The 18537-nt window shown below is 41.0% G+C and overlaps 1 protein-coding gene across 1 annotated transcript; it reads left to right on the forward strand.

Moving 5' to 3' along the window:
• Window positions 1-3298: 3298 nt before the first annotated feature.
• LOC148575868 (uncharacterized) lies at window positions 3299-8666 on the forward strand. The gene is made up of 5 exons (XM_088502595.1): window positions 3299-3476; window positions 6246-6435; window positions 6489-6654; window positions 6743-7057; window positions 8445-8666. The coding sequence occupies exons 1-5, from the start codon at window positions 3299-3301 to the stop codon at window positions 8664-8666; spliced, it is 1071 nt and encodes a 356-aa protein (XP_088358721.1).
• The last annotated feature ends 9871 nt before the right edge of the window (window positions 8667-18537 follow it).

Here is an 18537-nt window from a genome sequence, read left to right on the forward strand (position 1 = left end):
TTATGGTTTTCTAATTTGCCTGCAGGATCCATAACCAGCTTTGACGAGTTTGCCAAGATGTTCATCAATCATTTTGCAGCGTCCAAAATCTATGTGAGAGACTCGGACTACCTCAGTACAATTAAGCAAGGACAACACGAAAGCCTGAAACACTACATGACACGCTTCACAACAGCAGCCATGGAGTAGGGATGGCAAAACTCCCCGAGACGGGAGAATCTCTGCGGGACTGCCCCGAATGGGATCTGACTGTGGGGAATTTTCCATGCGGGAATGGGGATGGTGGACAAAATTCCCCTGAGGCAAGCGCGGGGACACGAGCTGGGATCTCCGCCCCTTCCCCGCTATTCTCTGAAATTTATAAATTTATTGAATTATCCTTAATAGTTTATTTCTCATATATATTTTTTAGTCATTTCTCACACACACACACACACACACACACACACACACACACACACACACACATATAGAAACCCAAAATTCCTAATCTTCATTTACATAATCCTTCTTCAATTTAGAGATCCCTAACACTGTTCATACTCCATCCAATCTCTCTGCAGCCACCCCTTCGCCACTCTCCGTCCCTTCTCACCGCATCGTCACACCTCACTGTGCCATCACCCTCACCGCGTCGTGCTTTCTATTTGCGGCGTTCCTTTTCGTAACTCTGCCATCGTGTCCATTTTTCTCTCTGTTACCGCGTCTCCCACCTCGTCCACTACTTTGTGCTTTGGCTCGTCGTTGCGTCTTCCCTACTGCGTCATTTTGAAAGAAGTCACCATCGTGTCATTTAGACTTTTTGTATAAAATCTTGCTGTTTTGTATATGATGGATACTTGCAACTCTAATCATATGAAAATTAATAATTAGTTAGAACTATCAGATTGATGGGGAATTGGATCCCCGCGGCGAATGGGGCCCCGTGGAGAATGGGCTTAGGGAGCAATATTCTCCCATGACGGGGAATGGGAACAGGGATGGGGAGCAAATCTGAGGGCGGGGATGGGGAGCAGGGAGGCATCCCCCGCCCCTGCCCTACCCCGTTGGCATCCCTACCATGGAGATCCCCGACCTTAATCCAGAGGTGCAGTTGCATGCTATCAAGAGTGGCCTCCGACCTGGAAAATTCCAGGAAGACATCACTGTGGCTAAACCGAAGACATTGGAGGAGTTCCGAGACAAAGCAACTGGTCAAATCGAGATAGAGGAGCTGCGTGAAACTCGGAGGAATGAAAGACAATTGTTTAGGAAGGAAGAAGACAGACCTTACGGGTCCCAGAATAAAGATCCTAAAAAACCTTTTAAGCTAGCTCCAAAGTTTGACTCATACACCAAGTTCAATACCAAAAAGAAGGACATAATCAAAGAAATCTTCACAACAAGCTAATAAAGCCGCCAAGCAGAGCGGGTACGTACCAAGATCAAAGGTATGTCGACAAAACAAAGCACTGCGCCTTTCACCAAAAGTTCGGCCACACTACGGATGAATGTGTGGTGGCTAAGGACATGCTAGAAAGGCTGGCGCGATAAGGGTTGCAGGAGAAATACATTGGCAGGCAAGTACACAAAGATCCGTCAACCTCGGGTGAGGTAGAACACCTGAAGACAAACAACGAAAAGTCTCAATGGCAAAATAGTCAACCACCAAAGAAAGTCATCAATTATATTTCAGGAGGGTTCGCATGCGGTGGAGAAACAAGCTCGGCCAGAAAAAGAAGTTACAGAACTATGTTAACAGTACAGGACGAGACGCCCTCTGACGTGCCTATACCCATAATCCCTGACATAACATTCACAAGCAAGGACTTTGAGACCAAAACTCCTAACCTCGACGACCCTGTCGTCGTCTCGGTAACAACCAGAGATCTCCTAATTCAGAAAGTCTTATTAGACCAAGGAAGCAGTGCCGACGTCATGTTTCTATCAAGCTTCAAGAAGATGCAAATGAATGAAAAAGTGTTACAACCATCCTCCGGCGAACTAGTCGGATTCTCAAGGAAAAGAATCCCCGTAACAGGTTATGTTTGGGTGAGGACGACCTTAGGGGAACCTCCTCACTCAAAATCTTTAGACATCCAATATTTAATTGTTGACTGTACATTCACAAGCAAGGACTTTAAGACCAAAACTCCTAACCTCGATGACCTTGTCGTCGTCCCGGTAACAACCAGAGATCTCCTAATTCAGAAAGTCTTATTAGACCAAGGAAGCAGTGCCGACGTCATGTTTCTATCAAGCTTCAAGAAGATGCAAATGAACGAAAAAGTGTTACAACCATCCTCCGGCGAACTAGTCAGATTCTCAGGGAAAAGAATCCCCGTAACAGGTTATGTTTGGGTGAGGACGACCTTAGGGGAACCTCCTCACTCAAAATCTTTAGACATCCAATATTTAATTGTTGACTGTTTTAGTCCTTATAATATTATTTTAGGAAGACCATCTTTAAATACTTTTGGAGCCATAGTCTCCACTATTCATTTGTGTGTTAAGTTTTGTTCAGAAAAAGGAGCTATAGCAACAGTACATTCAGACAGAAAAGAAGCGAGACAATGCTACATCGCAGGTCTCAAAGTACAGCAGACGCTGGCAAGGGGGATAAACTCAGTATACAACGCAGTGATATACCCGACCTTGCCGAGCTGGATCCTCGGATCAATGATGAACAAAGACCCACACCGGCAGATGATTTAAACAAGGTAAGCTTGACAGAAGATAAGAACCAATACACTAACATCGGTTCTACTTTGCCTGCAGGATACACACAGCAGGTAACAGACCTACTCCGAGCCAATGCCGATCTTTTCGCATGGACTCCGGCCGACATGCCGAGGATACACCTGAATGTCATAGGTTATAGACTGGCCCTTGACCCCAAAGCTCGGCTAGTAAAACAGAAGAGAAGATAACTCGGGAAGGAAAGAACCGAATCAGCAACAAAGGAAACACAAAAACTGATAAGTGCAGGTTTATCCGGGAAATACAATTCACATCATGGCTGGCAAATGTAGTAATGGTAAAAAAAAACTCGGGGAAATGGCGAATGTGCGTGGACTTCACCGAATTGAGCCGAGCATGCCCAAAAGACTCCTATCCCTTGCCATGCATTGACAAGCTCGTCGACAACACTTATGGCTATCAAATACTAAGCTTCATGGACGCGTATTTAGGTTACAATCAAATACTCATGCACCCCGCTGACGAAGAAAAAACAGCCTTCATAACTGATCAAGGCAACTTTTGTTACAAGGTCATGCCATTTGGCCTCAAAAACGCAGGCGCTACCTACTAGCGTTTAATGGACAAAGTATTCCAAAAGCAAATCGGAAAGAACAAGGAGGTGTACATGGATGACATGGTAGTCAAATCAAACACCGAAAAAGAACACTTGACTGACTTAAAAAAAGTGTTCGATCAATTAAGAAAATACAATATGCGGCTCAACCCAGAGAAGTGTGCATTTGGAGTTCAAGGAGGTAAATTTTTAAGGTTTATATTAACACACAGAGGAATAGAGGCAAACCCTGACAAGTGTAAGGCAATCTTGGACTTGAAGTCGCCATCAACAATCAAAGAGGTGTAGCAACTCACTGTAACACCTTACCATTCTGAGCTTTACGCTTAAATCGTAAAGCAGAGGTGATGTGGTATTACGACCTCTAAAATAAAATAAGTACATATAATAGTAGAAAGATTATAATATACTAGGAGCCTTGAAGAATAGAAGAATAAAAATCGCGGAATAAAAGCGCAACGCTCAAGAAACGAGTTAACTTGCGTGCTAAGAAAGCTATATCCATCAAACATAAGATTGTAAAAATAGGAATAGAGTGCTAAAGATACAAAATAGCAAGCTCCTAACTCAGCCCGCGAAGTCAAGGCTGGCCGGAAAATATTAACACATATATATATACATATCCAAAACCCAAATATACATAAACAAAATCCTGCCTCTCCATAAACCTCTAAGAGGATCAAAAGAACAAGTTATGTGGAGAGAAAGCTAAGTACATATATATATACCACTGTACAACAACATAACCAAGTAACCACTTTGCTTCAGGAGCCCAGACGCCTCTTGACCTGCATCTGAAAAGCGACAACATAGTATGGAATGAGAACCGGAGGTTCTTAGTATGGTAAAGGTACCACACACATAATATATAAGGTCCTGGGAATGCCATAGACAATCCTAGAACGCCGACACTCGGATTATAGAGCTTAAAGTATTAAACAGAAGTCATAAAATGTGGTTTTCTAAGAGTATCTAAACCTAACTTAACTTAACCTTAAATCTAAGTCCCATACTGCCATTCCTCCATACCTCCAACTCCATCATGCATTTTCACAAACAAATAGACAGATAAAGGCAAGGACAAGAAGGTTACAAATACTGCAGGTAACAAATACACATTTAATATGGCAAGTACATGTAGGCACATTCAATTAAAGGACAAGCAAGTAATTCAAGTAATATGCATATGATGCATGCCTGTCCTATGGCTGATGAGGCTCATCTGTCAGTTATCCAGCCAACCCGACAAGTCTGAATTGAACTTAGACTGTCCCCCGACGTGCATCCCCAAGAGTCTATGTATAGCTTTATCTCAAATAATCAATATTGCTCAATGGGGGTAACATTCCCGGGAATTCATATAGTGCCCGGTCACACTTACGTCGTAGGGTCAACAGAGTATCGAGTTTTCAACCTGGTACACGTGGTGGCAAGCCACGACACTTTATCCAGGGAATCTCGTATCTCAGATCATTCAAATTCATAAGCCATATAAATAATTCAATTATAATTCATCAACATCCACATCATTCTCAATTGCATCTCATTCATCATCATACATCAATCATATTCAATCTTTATCCTTCATTATCACACCTCCCATTCTGTCCATCAATAGTTTCAATTCAAAACATAATTCATTCCTTTCTAAATAAATCAAACTTAAAACATACTCATTTTCTTAATAACTCAAAATCAAACCCTATAACCTTTGAATCTAAATCCTTTCAAATAATCATCTAAACAAAATCTCTAATTTTTATAAAATTTCGGCAGCATCTCCTCTAAAACTTGGACTTTGCCACCCTTTTCGGGTCCAAACCTGCATTCTTTTCAATTCAACATACCCTTCCTCATCATCATAACAATCACCACAATAAATCTACCTCAGATCAACAATTATACTCATACAATATTCAAATCCAACAACCAAAATTTAACTAAAAATCATAGTTCACAAATCCTAGGCTTTTAACACAAAATACCTCAAATCAATAATTCACCAAAGCACCAGTTACTCAACAAGCGCCAAACCAACCATTTTCATCAACAGAATACTAAGTATTAAATATACACATGCAATCCAACTTATCCTATGGTCATCTAGCCTAAGTTTTAACAGAACATTATATATTAAATGCAAGAAACCTAAATCATACCTTAGCCGATTTCCAAGTATTATTCCAAGACAATTTTTCTAAAAGAACACAGCCCTCAAAACCTCAACTAATCCACTTCGTCCAAGTTCCAGTATTCACAATTTCGGGCTCCAATTATTTATTTTCAACCTAATACACATTCATAATACATATATCCAATTTAATACTATAAGTCCAAATTCAATGAAATTAAAATAAAATTATCGTATCCTCACCTTACCCAAGCTTTACATAAATAAGAGTGAACATTTTTCTCAAGCTAATTGGATCCTAAAACATCAGAAATTAAAGAAATTCAACTTCCCTTCCTATATTTCGAAAATTGGGGGAAAAGAGTGGCTGAAAATATTTAAGGGCTTACCTATGAAATTGTTCCGGTAGAAATATAGAGCTCGACGTGGTGGACACGTGACCGTAAACGGTGCAGCGATTGGAGCTCGGACGGATGACATACGGTGAATTGAAATCACCGTAAGGGTTCGGCATTTCTTTCTTTCCTTCCCTGGAGCTGAATGCTTTCAACGTGCTTCAGCTGAAAATGAAGAGAAGATGGAGTGTGGGTTCACTTATAAGTTGGCCCGGTTGGGCCCACGGCCCGGTTTGTGTCCGGTTCAACCGGTTCGACCCGTTTGGTCTAATCTTGGACCGATTTCTTTGAAATTAGTGTCAAAATTCTCATTTCGATGAGCTCTATCCTAATTTAATATAATATTCATATTTCTAATCTTTCTTATTAAAAACTAATTTATTTACTAATTATCTACTAATTTAACCGGAGTTTACACTCACAGGAAGGCTAGCCGCCCTATCAAGGTTCCTACCAACAATGGCAGCAAGATCGGGTCACTTCTTCAATACACTGCGAAAATCAAAGAAATTCAAATGGACAAAGAAATATGAAAACGCATTTGCCGAGTTCAAACAGATACTATCATTGCCTCACATGTTGGCAAAACCAAAACCTGGTAACCCGTTATATTTGTATCTTTCAGTATCTGCTAATTCAATTTCATCTGTGCTTGTAACAAAAACAGGTCGGCAACAAAATCCAGTATACTTCGTCAGCAAAATTTTGCAAAACGCAGAAACGCGATATTTGATCATCGAAAAGCTGGCCTATGCCCTAGTAATCACAGCGAGACACCTAAGGCACTATTTTCAAAGCCACAAGATCATAGTATGAACAAACCAACCACTAAGGTAGGTGCTGACAAAACCCGACCTCACTGGAAGACTGACTAAATGGTCTATTGAGCTATCAGAATATGATGTGAAATATCAAACTCAGAGCTCATTGAAATCACAAGCATTGGATGATTTCGTAGCAGAACTAACATCAAGCGAAGATATACACCCAGAATGGGAGCTGTATGTGGACGGTGCATCCAATGAAGACGACGGAGGAGCCGGGATAGTCCTCAAGGACAAAGAAGGAATCTCGACCGAGAAGTCAATAAAGTACATGTTTCTGATTAGCAACAATCAATCTGAATACGAAGCACTCCTAGCTGGTATGCGCCTAGCAAAAGAGTGCGGGATACAAAACATCAAGGTCTATTGCGACTCCCTCTTTGTAGTTCAACAGGTAAACGACGTATTCCAGGTACGAAAACCTTCGTTAGAACAATATTATGCACAGGTGAAATATTTAGCTCAGCAATTTAAACACTTTGAAATAAGGGATAAGTATTGTTTTGGTCCCTAACGTTGGGGATCAGAATCGAAACCGTCCCCAACATAATTTTTGATTTATAATCATCCTTAATATTTTTTTCGTATTAAAATCGTCCTTTTTAATAAAATTTTTTATTTTATTCCTAAAATACCCCTACTTTAATAAAAAAATTATAAAATTAAAAAAAAAGAAAAGAATGCATTTGGGGGGGGGAGCCGAAAGGAAACGCAAAGGGGGGAGGGGAGGGAGAGGGGAAAGGGAAGGGGAAGGGGGGAGGGGACGATGCTAGTGAAGCTTGAAGCTGCCGTCACCATCGCCGAAGAAAGAAGAAAGGAGAGGGGCTGCGACGGGGGAGAAGAGAAGAGGGGAAAGAGAGAGGGAGCGCCGGTGGGGGGAGGACCGTTCATGCATGCTTTTGCCACCGTGGAGTGCCTCGCTGGGATAAGGAGCCCGTCGCGAGGAGGGCGGTGTGCGAAGGAGAGAGAGAGGGATCCAAGCCTGAGCTTGTCCACGCACGCTCAGTAGCCGGTCCGCGGGTGATGGGTGGCTGAGGAGAGAGAGGGATCCGAGGGTGGAGTGCGTCGCCAGTCCTCGCACGCTCCGTTACCGCCGCTGGTGTGGGTGGCCAAGCGCCGGTGGTTCTGCATCTGCTTCTTCTTTTGAATCTACTTCTTCTTCTGCTTCTTCTTCTGCTTCTTCTTCTGCTTCGCTTCTGCATCTGCTTCTTCTTCTTCTGCATCTGCTTCTGTGACTGCCTCTGCTTCTGTTTCTGTGACTACCTCTGCTTCTGATTTTGATTTGTTGTTTTCTGATTTTATTGCCGTTGTGTGTTGATTTGGTTGTTGAATTTGTTAAACTTGTGTTGATTTGTTGAATTTGTGTTGATTTTATTGATGTTGTTTTTCTTGGTGGTGGAGGTAAAGGTGCTGGTGGTGGTAGTGGAGGTAAAGGTGCTGATGGGAGTGAAGGGCATTTTTATCCAGAAAAAGTTAAAAGGACAATTTTAATACAAAAAAAATGTTAAGGATGATTATAAATAAAAAATTACGTTGGGACGGTTTCGATTCTGACCCTCAACGTTAGGGACCAAAACAATACTTATCTCTTGAAATAATGCATATAAATAGAAATGACAATCATCGGGCCGATGTGCTATCTGAGCTAGCTACATCTAGAAAAGTAGGAATACCACCTAATCTTTCACACATAACTAGAACAACCTAGCATATGCAACGTCCTTGTCATGAGTATGTCACAGGAGCAGGATTGGAGGACACCTTACATCAAATTTTTAAAACATGGAAAAATGCCATAGAGGGAAAAAAGCCCGAAGCTCTTTCAGAGGAGAGCAAGCATCTTCACCATCATTGGAGACGATCTTTATAGAAGAGGTTTCTCCCGACCTTTGCTCAAGTGCCTAGGAGATGAAGAAGCCACCCTAGCAATGGAAGAGGCACATGAAGGAATTTGTGGCACACATATTGGAGGCCGAAGCCTTTCAACGAAAATACTAAGAGCAGGATACTACTGGCCGTAATTGAGAAAAGACTGCCTCGAGAAGGTCCGAAAATGTGACAACTGCCAAAGGTGCGCACCAATTATCCATAACCCAGCCGAGACGTTACACACTATAGAGATCGGATGGCCATTCCACAGATGGGGGCTAGATATACTCGGCCATATCCCAATTTCTAAAGGTCAGGTGAAATTTCTGTTAGTAGCAATCGACTATTTCACAAAGCGGATAGAGGCCCAACCACTAGCCAAGATAACGTCGGACAAGGTAAAAGGTTTCATTTGTAAATTTATTATATGTCGGTATGGACTATCTATGGATATTGTCACTGATAACGGTAGACAATTCACTGATAAGAAAATAGCTTCTTTTCTACAAAATTTAAATATAAAGCACCATTTTTCCTCGGTCGAGCACCCACAATCCAATGGGCTCGCCGAAGCCGCTAATAAGATCATTTTGCAGGCTTTGAGGAAAAAAAGTAACAATCGCCAAAGGATAGTAGGCAGAATTGATACCCGAAATCCTCGTGGGATACAACAACATCCCACAAAGTTCAACTAAGGAATCACCTTTCAGGTTAATGTTCGGATCCAACGCAATAATCTCGGTCGAAATATCCCAAGGATCAATCAGAACAAATCATTTTGGGGAAGATACAAACAACCAAACTAGGAAAGCCGAGTAGGATACACTGGAAGAAGTACGAGAAGAATCAAGGATAAGACATGAGGCGATTCAACTTATGGTCCAGTGCAAATATAACACGAAGGTCAAATCTCAGATGTTACAATGAGGAGACCTCGTTCTCCGACGCCTTGAGGACGTCCGAAAACCACCAGGGAGGGTAAGCTCGTTGCCAATTGGGAAGGTCCTTTCCGAGTTATACAAGTTCACAGCCGAGGTGCATATTCATTGTAAACCCTGGACGGAGTTGATCTACCAAATACTTGGAATATTACTTCATTACGATTGTATCATATTTGAATATTTGTAACCTCTTGAAGATCAGAAGGTACTCTTTTTCCTACCACCGAGATTTTTTCCATGACAAGGGTTTTACTTTGGGAGGTTTTAATGAGGCCGACCACTTCAAAATCAATCAAGCAATTCTACTAGACATTATTCAAACATACTATCTAGCAAAACAAGCATGCATCCATATTAAATAGCAAGGCATATTGCATACAGAGTCTTAGCTATTCTTCATACCAAAATACAAAATGAGCAATCCAAATCTCTAACAAAGTCTACAAAGATCAATAATAGACAAACATTCACTTATCATTAACATCCACATTTTCGTCCTGGGCTTCATTCCCAGGTTCATCATCCACCAAATTCCCCCCAACAACTCTTTTCGTAACATCAAACCGACTGACGTCGAAGTCAGGAGCAAAGACGGACACCTGACTCACAGCTCGGTCAAACCCAGCAGCAAACAATTCTATGCCTCCATCTTCTAGCTCCTGAATCCGAGCAGTCAATCTTCCTTTCTCCAAGTCAGATTTCTTCAACTGCTCCTGCAAGGAGTGGATCTGGCCTTGCAAACTCCCAACACTATTTTCCACATCTTTCATTCTCTTGGTCAAATCCATAATCACTTCGCCTCTTTCAGAAAGTGATTTCTCAAGAAGCTTGACCTTTTCAGCATCTTTCTTTTCCTGAGCACCTAAAAGCTCAGCACTACGACCAACACAAAGCAGCCTAGTAGCAATAACATGTCAAAAACATTATTATAAAATACCAAAATTTTCCAAGAATAACAGAAAACAAAATTGCAAATAGACTAACCTACATATACTGCCCAACAACCTCTTTGCCAACGTCTTTCAAAAGCTGAACATCATGAGAATTCTAGCCGACCTTATCCAAAAGAGCAGAAAATGGAAACCGATCATCCATACAGATTCTGAACTCCCCCCAGGTGCAAAGCCATGTAATGGTATTTTCCTCCTAACACCACTCCTGATCCCGGAGCCGGTAGTAACGTCAAAACTAGAGAGAATCTCGAGTGAACCTTCCGACTCAGGACTTTTTCTCTTCTCCCCACGCGGATGTGCACTTGACTGAGCGACATCAACGTTACCTTCCTTCAAAACCTTAGTCGTAGAAGCATCTTTTCCTTCCCTTTTCTTCTCCAAAAACAATCTCATCTTTGCTGAGGACAAGCTCGGAACCCTGCCACCTAATAACAAAAAATAGACACATAGACCTCTTCAGTATAACATACAAATGACCAACACAGGGCAAACCCAACAAAAACACTCAACAATATATTCACTCAATCCATCAGAATCAGTCTCAAGCTTAAGAAGCTCAGAAATAGACAATAATTTACCAGAAGAAAACACATCAATCAGATACTCCAAAATTATATCATCCTCCCCAGATCTCACTAAGGCATCAAGAACTTGCATGGGTTCAGGACACCAATATAGAGGAAATTTTTCACCCAGTTCATCATCAAGAAAAAAGGGATACTCGGTCTCATAAGAGCAGATTTTTACAAACATTTCCTTAAAACTTTTGAAAGAAGATTTAAATAAGGAAAACAAAGCACGCCCTGGGTAACTACTCATATTTATCCAGAGACCTCTGCGGACTCCTTTCGATTGAAAAAGCGAGAAAAATAATTTCAACGAGGGTGTGTGATTTAAAAGCATCGTTAGAATCTCAAAACCACGAAGAAAAGCCCAATAATTGGGTGAAGCTAAGATGGAGCACAGTTCAATTGGGTCAAAACCATGCATTCAAAATTGGTGAAAGGAAGCTTCAAATTCAACTCAGAAAACAAACAGGTATAGGCATAAAAATATGCCCAATCCCTCCTTTTTTCACAGACCCTCTCTTCCCCATTGCAAGCAATTAGTTCAATGCCACAACCGGTGTTCTTGCGAACCCAGTCCGAAGCATTAAGCGAAGCCAGCATTTTCGGGTTCTGATAAAGGGACGCACAACACTTAACGTCCGTGTAAACCCATTCATAAAGGTCATCCTTAACCTCAACCACTTTATCCTCTGGTTTTTTCATTATGAGAACCAAAGAAAAGAAGGAAGAATAGAAGCAAAAGACACTGACTTTTGGACGCCATCTTTTTTCTGCAGAAGTACAGTGAAAAAAAACCTCCCTACACACCACAGAGGTTTCCAATGCAATAAACACTATCACACGATTAAACTCACGGTTAATCCCCAACCTTTGGATAAAAAATTGTTGACATGACTAACCACACCAATAGCCATGATCACCTTGATCCAAGGACCCACTAACAACTATCCCCAAACATCCTTTCGGGGCTGAAGCGCTAATAAATGCAACTCCTCATATTCTATTTTTCAGTTTTTTTTCATTTTTATCTTTTTGTTATTTTTATTTTTTTTATTTCTCTAACATCATGCTTTATCTTCAATTATTTACGCTCCTAAAAGCAAATCTTCAATGTCAAGGTCGGAACCAAGTCAAGCTTGGGGGCTCAGACATAGGTCAAACAAAGCATAACGTCGGAAAAATACTAACAAAACCTCAACTTGCTTCCAACCATAGCAAGTCAAGCTTGGAGGCTGTGATCCATATTTAAAAAGCCGGCCCGACGTCATACTTCGCAAAGACCACGTCCAGCAAACAGAACGCAATATACCAGGTCAAAACCAGGTTACTTAGCCACATGAGAGATATAGTGCCCAAGTTCACTCTTGCGGTATATAGTGCCCGCACACTATTAACCCATGGATATAGTGTCTGGCACACTCTTTCGGGTTATAGTGCCCAAGTTCACTCTTGCGGTAGAAAGGTTATGCAAGTGGGAGACTGCCTCAGTCCTCGCATCTCAACGTAGGCAGGAGACTGCCTCGATCCCTACGCTGGCACCGCTACCTCGACAAGCGGGAGACTGCCACAGCCCTTGCCTGAGGCGCATAGGAACTTGCCAATCATAATAATTTAGTAATACAGCATAGCTCATTAGTCAATATCAGTATCCCTCAAGTTCATCAATCTCAATTCAACCTCAACTCATTCTCAAGTCATCATAGTTCACAACAAATCTCGTATCCTTAACATCACACTCCGCCCCTTTTCACTCTAATCAGTCCATCCACAAAACTTACCAAACCTAAGTCACCGTCTGTTAAACCCTATTGAAATTTACCAATTTATATCACCAACCCATCTCTATTAGTCTTAGGGCCTAATTACTAGATAGTACTCTTAAACAGCAATTAAAATAAGTTTAGAAAGCTAGAGAACCCTTGAAAATGAAGAAAAATCATTTTTCAGCAAAATAGGGGTCTCGTGTACGGAAGCCTCTGTCCCGCGTACACATGCACTAAAAATTGGGAGGTCGCGTACGCGACCCCCTACTACTGTACGCGAGTGTCCCAACCCAAATAGAATGCTTGCGTTGCGTGTTAAGTTCTCGCCTACACAAGGGTCAAAATCTGCATGTTCGCGTATGCACGCAGTGCCTGCATTCGCGAGATGCCCAACCCAAATAGAAAGCTCGCGTCACGTGCACTATGTCGCGTATGCATGCTGTACCAGACTCCATTTTCCTCAAACTTTATACCAAACTTTAAACATTCATAACTTCCTCTACAGAACTCCATTTTCCTCAAGCTTTATACCATTTTAAAGCTATTGAAATAACCTTTAATTTAAAATAAAGATCATCAAATTTTAATGTTTGAGACTCAAGTTATGATCTGTCAAAGTTTGTCACAAACAAAGTTTTACAAAATCAGTAAAGTTCTCTAAATTTCAAAACTCCACAACCAAAACCATTTCATAAACATTCTAATGCATACCAAAACTCACCATCCATATCCACAATCACATCCCTATGTCTCCTCACTTACCAGTTGACTTCCTTCATCATTTTAAACCTATTTCATTCAATTTTTCCAACATACTTCAACAAAAATCTACAATTTCTCTATCAAGATTTCAATAATAGCAACTTTAACACAATCTCACTATTTATAAGCACCAGTTATCATACCTTGATGAGCGAATATTTTATACGCTTTTTGGCTTCGTTTTCATATAGTTTTTAGCATGTTTTTGTTTAAGTTTTCATAGGTTTTAGTGAAAAATTCACATTTTTGGATTCTACTTTGAGTTTGTGTGTTTTTATATAATTTCAGGTATTTTTTGGCTAAAATTGAGGAGTTGGAGCAAAAGTCTGATTCAGAGACAGAGAAAGCACTGCAGATGCTGTCCGGATCTGACCTCCTTGCACTTGAAAGAGCTTTTCTGGAGTTACAGATATCCAAATGGAGCATTCTCAACGGATATAGAAAGCTAACATCTAGAGCTTTCTGGAAATGTATAATAGTTTATGCTTTGCTTCAGAATTAAAGGCCCAAAACTGGCGTTCAACGCCAGCCTCCTACCCTATTCTGGCGTCCAGCGTCCAAAGGAGAAGAGACCAGCGTCCAACACCCATAAAGGACCCCTAGTCAGCGTTCAACACTCTAGAGGCCTCCTAGCACGTGTATCTCAATCAAGCTCAGCCCAAACACTCACCAAGTGGACCCTAGAAGTGGATTTTACCCTTCTTTCGTAATCCTTAGTCATTACTTTAGTATTAAAAGACTTTTACACCTCTCATCAAAAGGAGGACCTGTCATATTTTGTTTACCATTATATTTTCTATCAGTATGAGTTTCTAAACCTCCTAGGTTGAGGGGAGAAGCTCTGCTGAGTTTTATGGATTAATAAAGTACTACTGTTCTATCTCAATTCGTGTTTGATTCTCTATTCTAAGATGTATATCCGTTCTTCATCATCATGAATACGTTGAACCGGCACAAGGTTATTTCATTCTACAGGGGTTCAGATTGAGTCTTTCATCGGACAATGATGAACCACTAGTTTGATCATACATCTCTTAAATGACTAATCCACGACTTTGTTGGACTTCTTGAGACACGAGTTCAGCCGAGGTACGGGGAGATTAGAGTCTTTGTGGTAGAGGCTAGAACCAAAGGCGCAGCATTCTCTTATCCAGAAGATTCGACCTTGTCTGTGGTATTTTGAGTAGGATCATAAAAGAGAATGAACTGCAGGAGCTTCACCTTCAATCAGACTGGATCCGCACTAACCCTGGGATTCAGATCTGGAGGAGTATTGGCGATCTCTTAAGAAGGGCGTCAATCACATATAGCCTGCCATAGAAGAAATCATTCACAGTTGAAGAAGACAGAAAGACTGGATTAATCCAGAAGAACAAAGCATGTCCAATCCCCAACATCAACAATTCTCATCACAGTCATCAAAATCATCATAATCATTTAACATCATCACACATCATCAATTTAACAATTGTCAAGAACCAATTTCAGTCCTATCCTAAAGTCCACTAGTCTAGGTGTCCAGAAATATTACATATTATATAGAGAAAACTGAAATCATGCCTTGGCAGATTATCCTCCACGCACAAAACCACTTCACCACAAGCTTTTAAGCCTTCACTCAACACCGAGAACACTCTATATCATGAAAAACAATAAGAATCAAAGCTAGGGTTTATGACATACAACTAAACACAAAAGTTTAGTGATCTCTTACCTTGCTCAACAAGTTTTGCGGTAAAACCCATTACTCACCCAAGCTAGATTACACCTAAACAAAAAGAACGGAAAGAAACTCAACAACCCAAAAGCCATTTTCAAAAATGACATAGGGCAGAGAAATGGAGCTTGGAAAAAGAGTTTCTTACGAACTTTGATCATGTAGAAAGGAAGAGCTCGACGAGAGCTCCGCGTGACCGCAAATCGTTCGTTAATCCCAGCACTGTAGCTCAAGATATGACCAAGACAAGGAGATGGTGAATAGTGTCAATAGTGGGCACTCTTCTCTCTCAATCTCACGATCCGCTCTCCCTCTTGTGCTGAAAATGAGTTTTCTTGGCTCATTTATGACTTTATATATGTTGATCTTGGGCCCAACTTGGGCCCGGTCTAATTGCGTAGTGTTTTTGATTTGTTTGGCCCAATCTTTAGGCCAAAACCTTTAGAATAAATGCCCTACTTGCTATTCGAAAAACTTTTCTAAGATTTTCTACTATTTTACTCTCTCTCATGTGGTACGAGACAGACTTAAGTCAGTATTGCCGGCTAATCTATCGGTATACGTTTTTACGTGAAAATTTTTAGAAATAAATATTTTTCCACTCAGAAAAATCCACTGAATACAAATCTCACCTTTTTATTTTAAATTTTTTTTTTATATTTTCAAACCTATTCCAGGCAATTAAATTACTCTACTCTACTTAAGTAATTTTATGTGAAAACCCCGGTTCTTACATCCTCCCCTCCTAAAAAAAGATTTTCGCCCTCGAAAATGCTAACCACCACGCTTACGCTACATCACTCTGATCCTTCATCATCTCGAATCCGAATTCCCCGGCAACATTCACTCGAATCTTCCTTTTTCATGGTTTACTCCCCCAAAAACCCTGAGTGCTTCCAGTCCTAACGACAACTTTCCAAAAGATAGAACTAAGCTACCCTAAGGTCCAAGCAACATATTATATCCAAAGTATACGCTTACCTTTCATCGTAGGATCTGACCCCGTCGCCTCACGTGCAGCACGTGCATCCAGAGTAAACACCTGACCTGGTTGCTAATTCTGGCCCTGAGTCTGAGGACGCTGAGGTGCATGCCCATCCCTCTTGAAGTTTTGCCCCTTCGGTTGAAGGAACTCTCCACGGCATCAGTCGTTGTTATCTCCACGAGCATCCCTCGTCAAGGCCATCTTCCTAGCATATTCTTCCACAACCCTTGCTTTGTTCACTAACTCCGAGAACCTCCTAATCTCCAATGGAGCCACAGCGGTCATGATGTCATCTTTGAGCCTCCGTGGTACTTGATGCATTTCCATCCTTCGTAGGGCTCGGGAGTACCCTGACAAACTCTCGAAAATCTACAAAGTTCTTCAAACTTGTTGGTGTGCTGTGCCACGGTCATAAAATCTTACTTCAGCTGCATGAGTTCTAATTCCCTTGCTTCCCTCATCAACTCCAGAAAGTACTTCTTATAGAACAGAGTCTGAAACAGTTCCCATGGAATGTCTCCATTCTTTAGTTGCATCAGTCGGCACTCTCCTTGCCACCAATGCTGAGCCTCACCCAACAATTGATAGGCTGCAAACTCCACAAACTGATTCTCCGGAATATGTTGAGCTTGCAACGCACGTTCCATTGATTGAAACCAGTTATCTACTTCAGTAGGGTCCGTTGATCCTTTAAAACTTGGCGGGTTGACCTTCAGAAAAGTTGCTAACATCATCAAAACAGCACCGCCCAAACCGTTTTGCACAGCTTCTCCATTTCCATTACCGTTACCATTCCCATGTCCCATCCTCTCCATAGCCTGAGCAGTCGTAGTAGCATTTGTTTTCATGGTGTTAGTCAGGTTAGTCATCGCCGCCATAAACTCAGCATGGTTATCATTCGGTAGGTTACCCTCATTCTTTCCACGAGTACGTAGTCGACCTTGCCTGCGAGATACCATTTGGGTTTCTTGTCTACACCAAACAATCGATATCAAGGTGATCAGTCTCAATATCTTAAGATTAGTGCTTCAATTATCCCAAAAGTACTCACAAATAAGCATTCTATATATATCAAACAGATAACCTAATAGCATAAAAGAAAAATGACCCAGAGTATACAATGAAGCACGGTCCATCCTTCAGGCTCATGAGGACGAACCTCTCTGATACCATAAATGTAACACCCTGTTATACTAAGCCTTACCTCTAGCCGTAAAGCTAAGGATAACAAAGCGTCACGACAGTTCTAAAACTCATACAGTAATAAATATAGAAGGAAATAGTGATACTAAAAGCCTGATAAAGGAATAAAGCTCAAAATCGCATAAAGCAAATTTACAAAGCACGAAGCGTTCACACACGATTACTAAAAGCGTAAAGGCACAAAGTACAACATGAGACGTAATATAATAATCAATATATATATATATATATAAGTAGGATAGTCAAAAGAACTCTAGTTGTAACCCACAGAGTTTAGGCCGACTAGTTACAAATAGAATATACAGAGTTTTTAAGTTAAAACAACTTATACAACTTATCTCTCAAGTAAGTCTATAAGGCAATAAAGTATAGAATGCAAAAGGTGAGAGAATAACAACAACAAAAGTAAAGTAAAATAACGCATAAGAAAGCTCATTCTCTGCTTTATCACCATATCCGCAAACTCACCAAGGTGGGTTGCAATATATAATAGTCCATACTTTGCCCGAGATTTGATGGCCCAAACCGGCGTTCCAAGTCAGCATAAAAATTATGGCATCAAACGCCAGAACTGGCATAAAAGCTAGAGTTAAACGCCCAAACTGGCACAAAAGCTGGCGTTTAACTCCAAGAAAAGTCTCTACATGTGAAAGCTTCAATGCTCAGCCCAAGCACACACCAAGTGGGCCCGGAAGTGAATTCTGCATCATTTACTCATTTCTGTAAACCCTAGGCTACTAGTTTTCTATAAATAGGACCTTTTGCTATTGTATTTGGATACCTCATGACACTTCACACGTTTCATATTGTATTCTCTACGGCATGAGTCTCTAAACCCCATGGTTGGGGGTGAGGAGCTCTGCTGTGTCTCGATGAATTAATGCAATTACTACTGTTTTCCATTCTATCACGCTTGTTTCTATTCTAAGATATTCACTCGCACTTCAACTTCATGAATGTGATGATCCGTGACACTCATCATTATTCTCACCTATGAACGCGTGCCTGACAACAACCTTCGTTTTATCTGCAATAGCTTGAGTGCATATCTCTTGGGTTTCTAATCTAAGATTAGAACCTTCGTGGTATAGACTAGAATTATTGGCGGCCATTCCTGAGATCCGGAAAGT

The sequence above is a fragment of the Arachis ipaensis genome, chromosome B1 (assembly GCF_059453495.1).
Source record: "Arachis ipaensis isolate K30076 ecotype BB chromosome B1, ASM5945349v1, whole genome shotgun sequence".
Classification (NCBI taxonomy): Eukaryota; Viridiplantae; Streptophyta; class Magnoliopsida; order Fabales; family Fabaceae; genus Arachis; species Arachis ipaensis.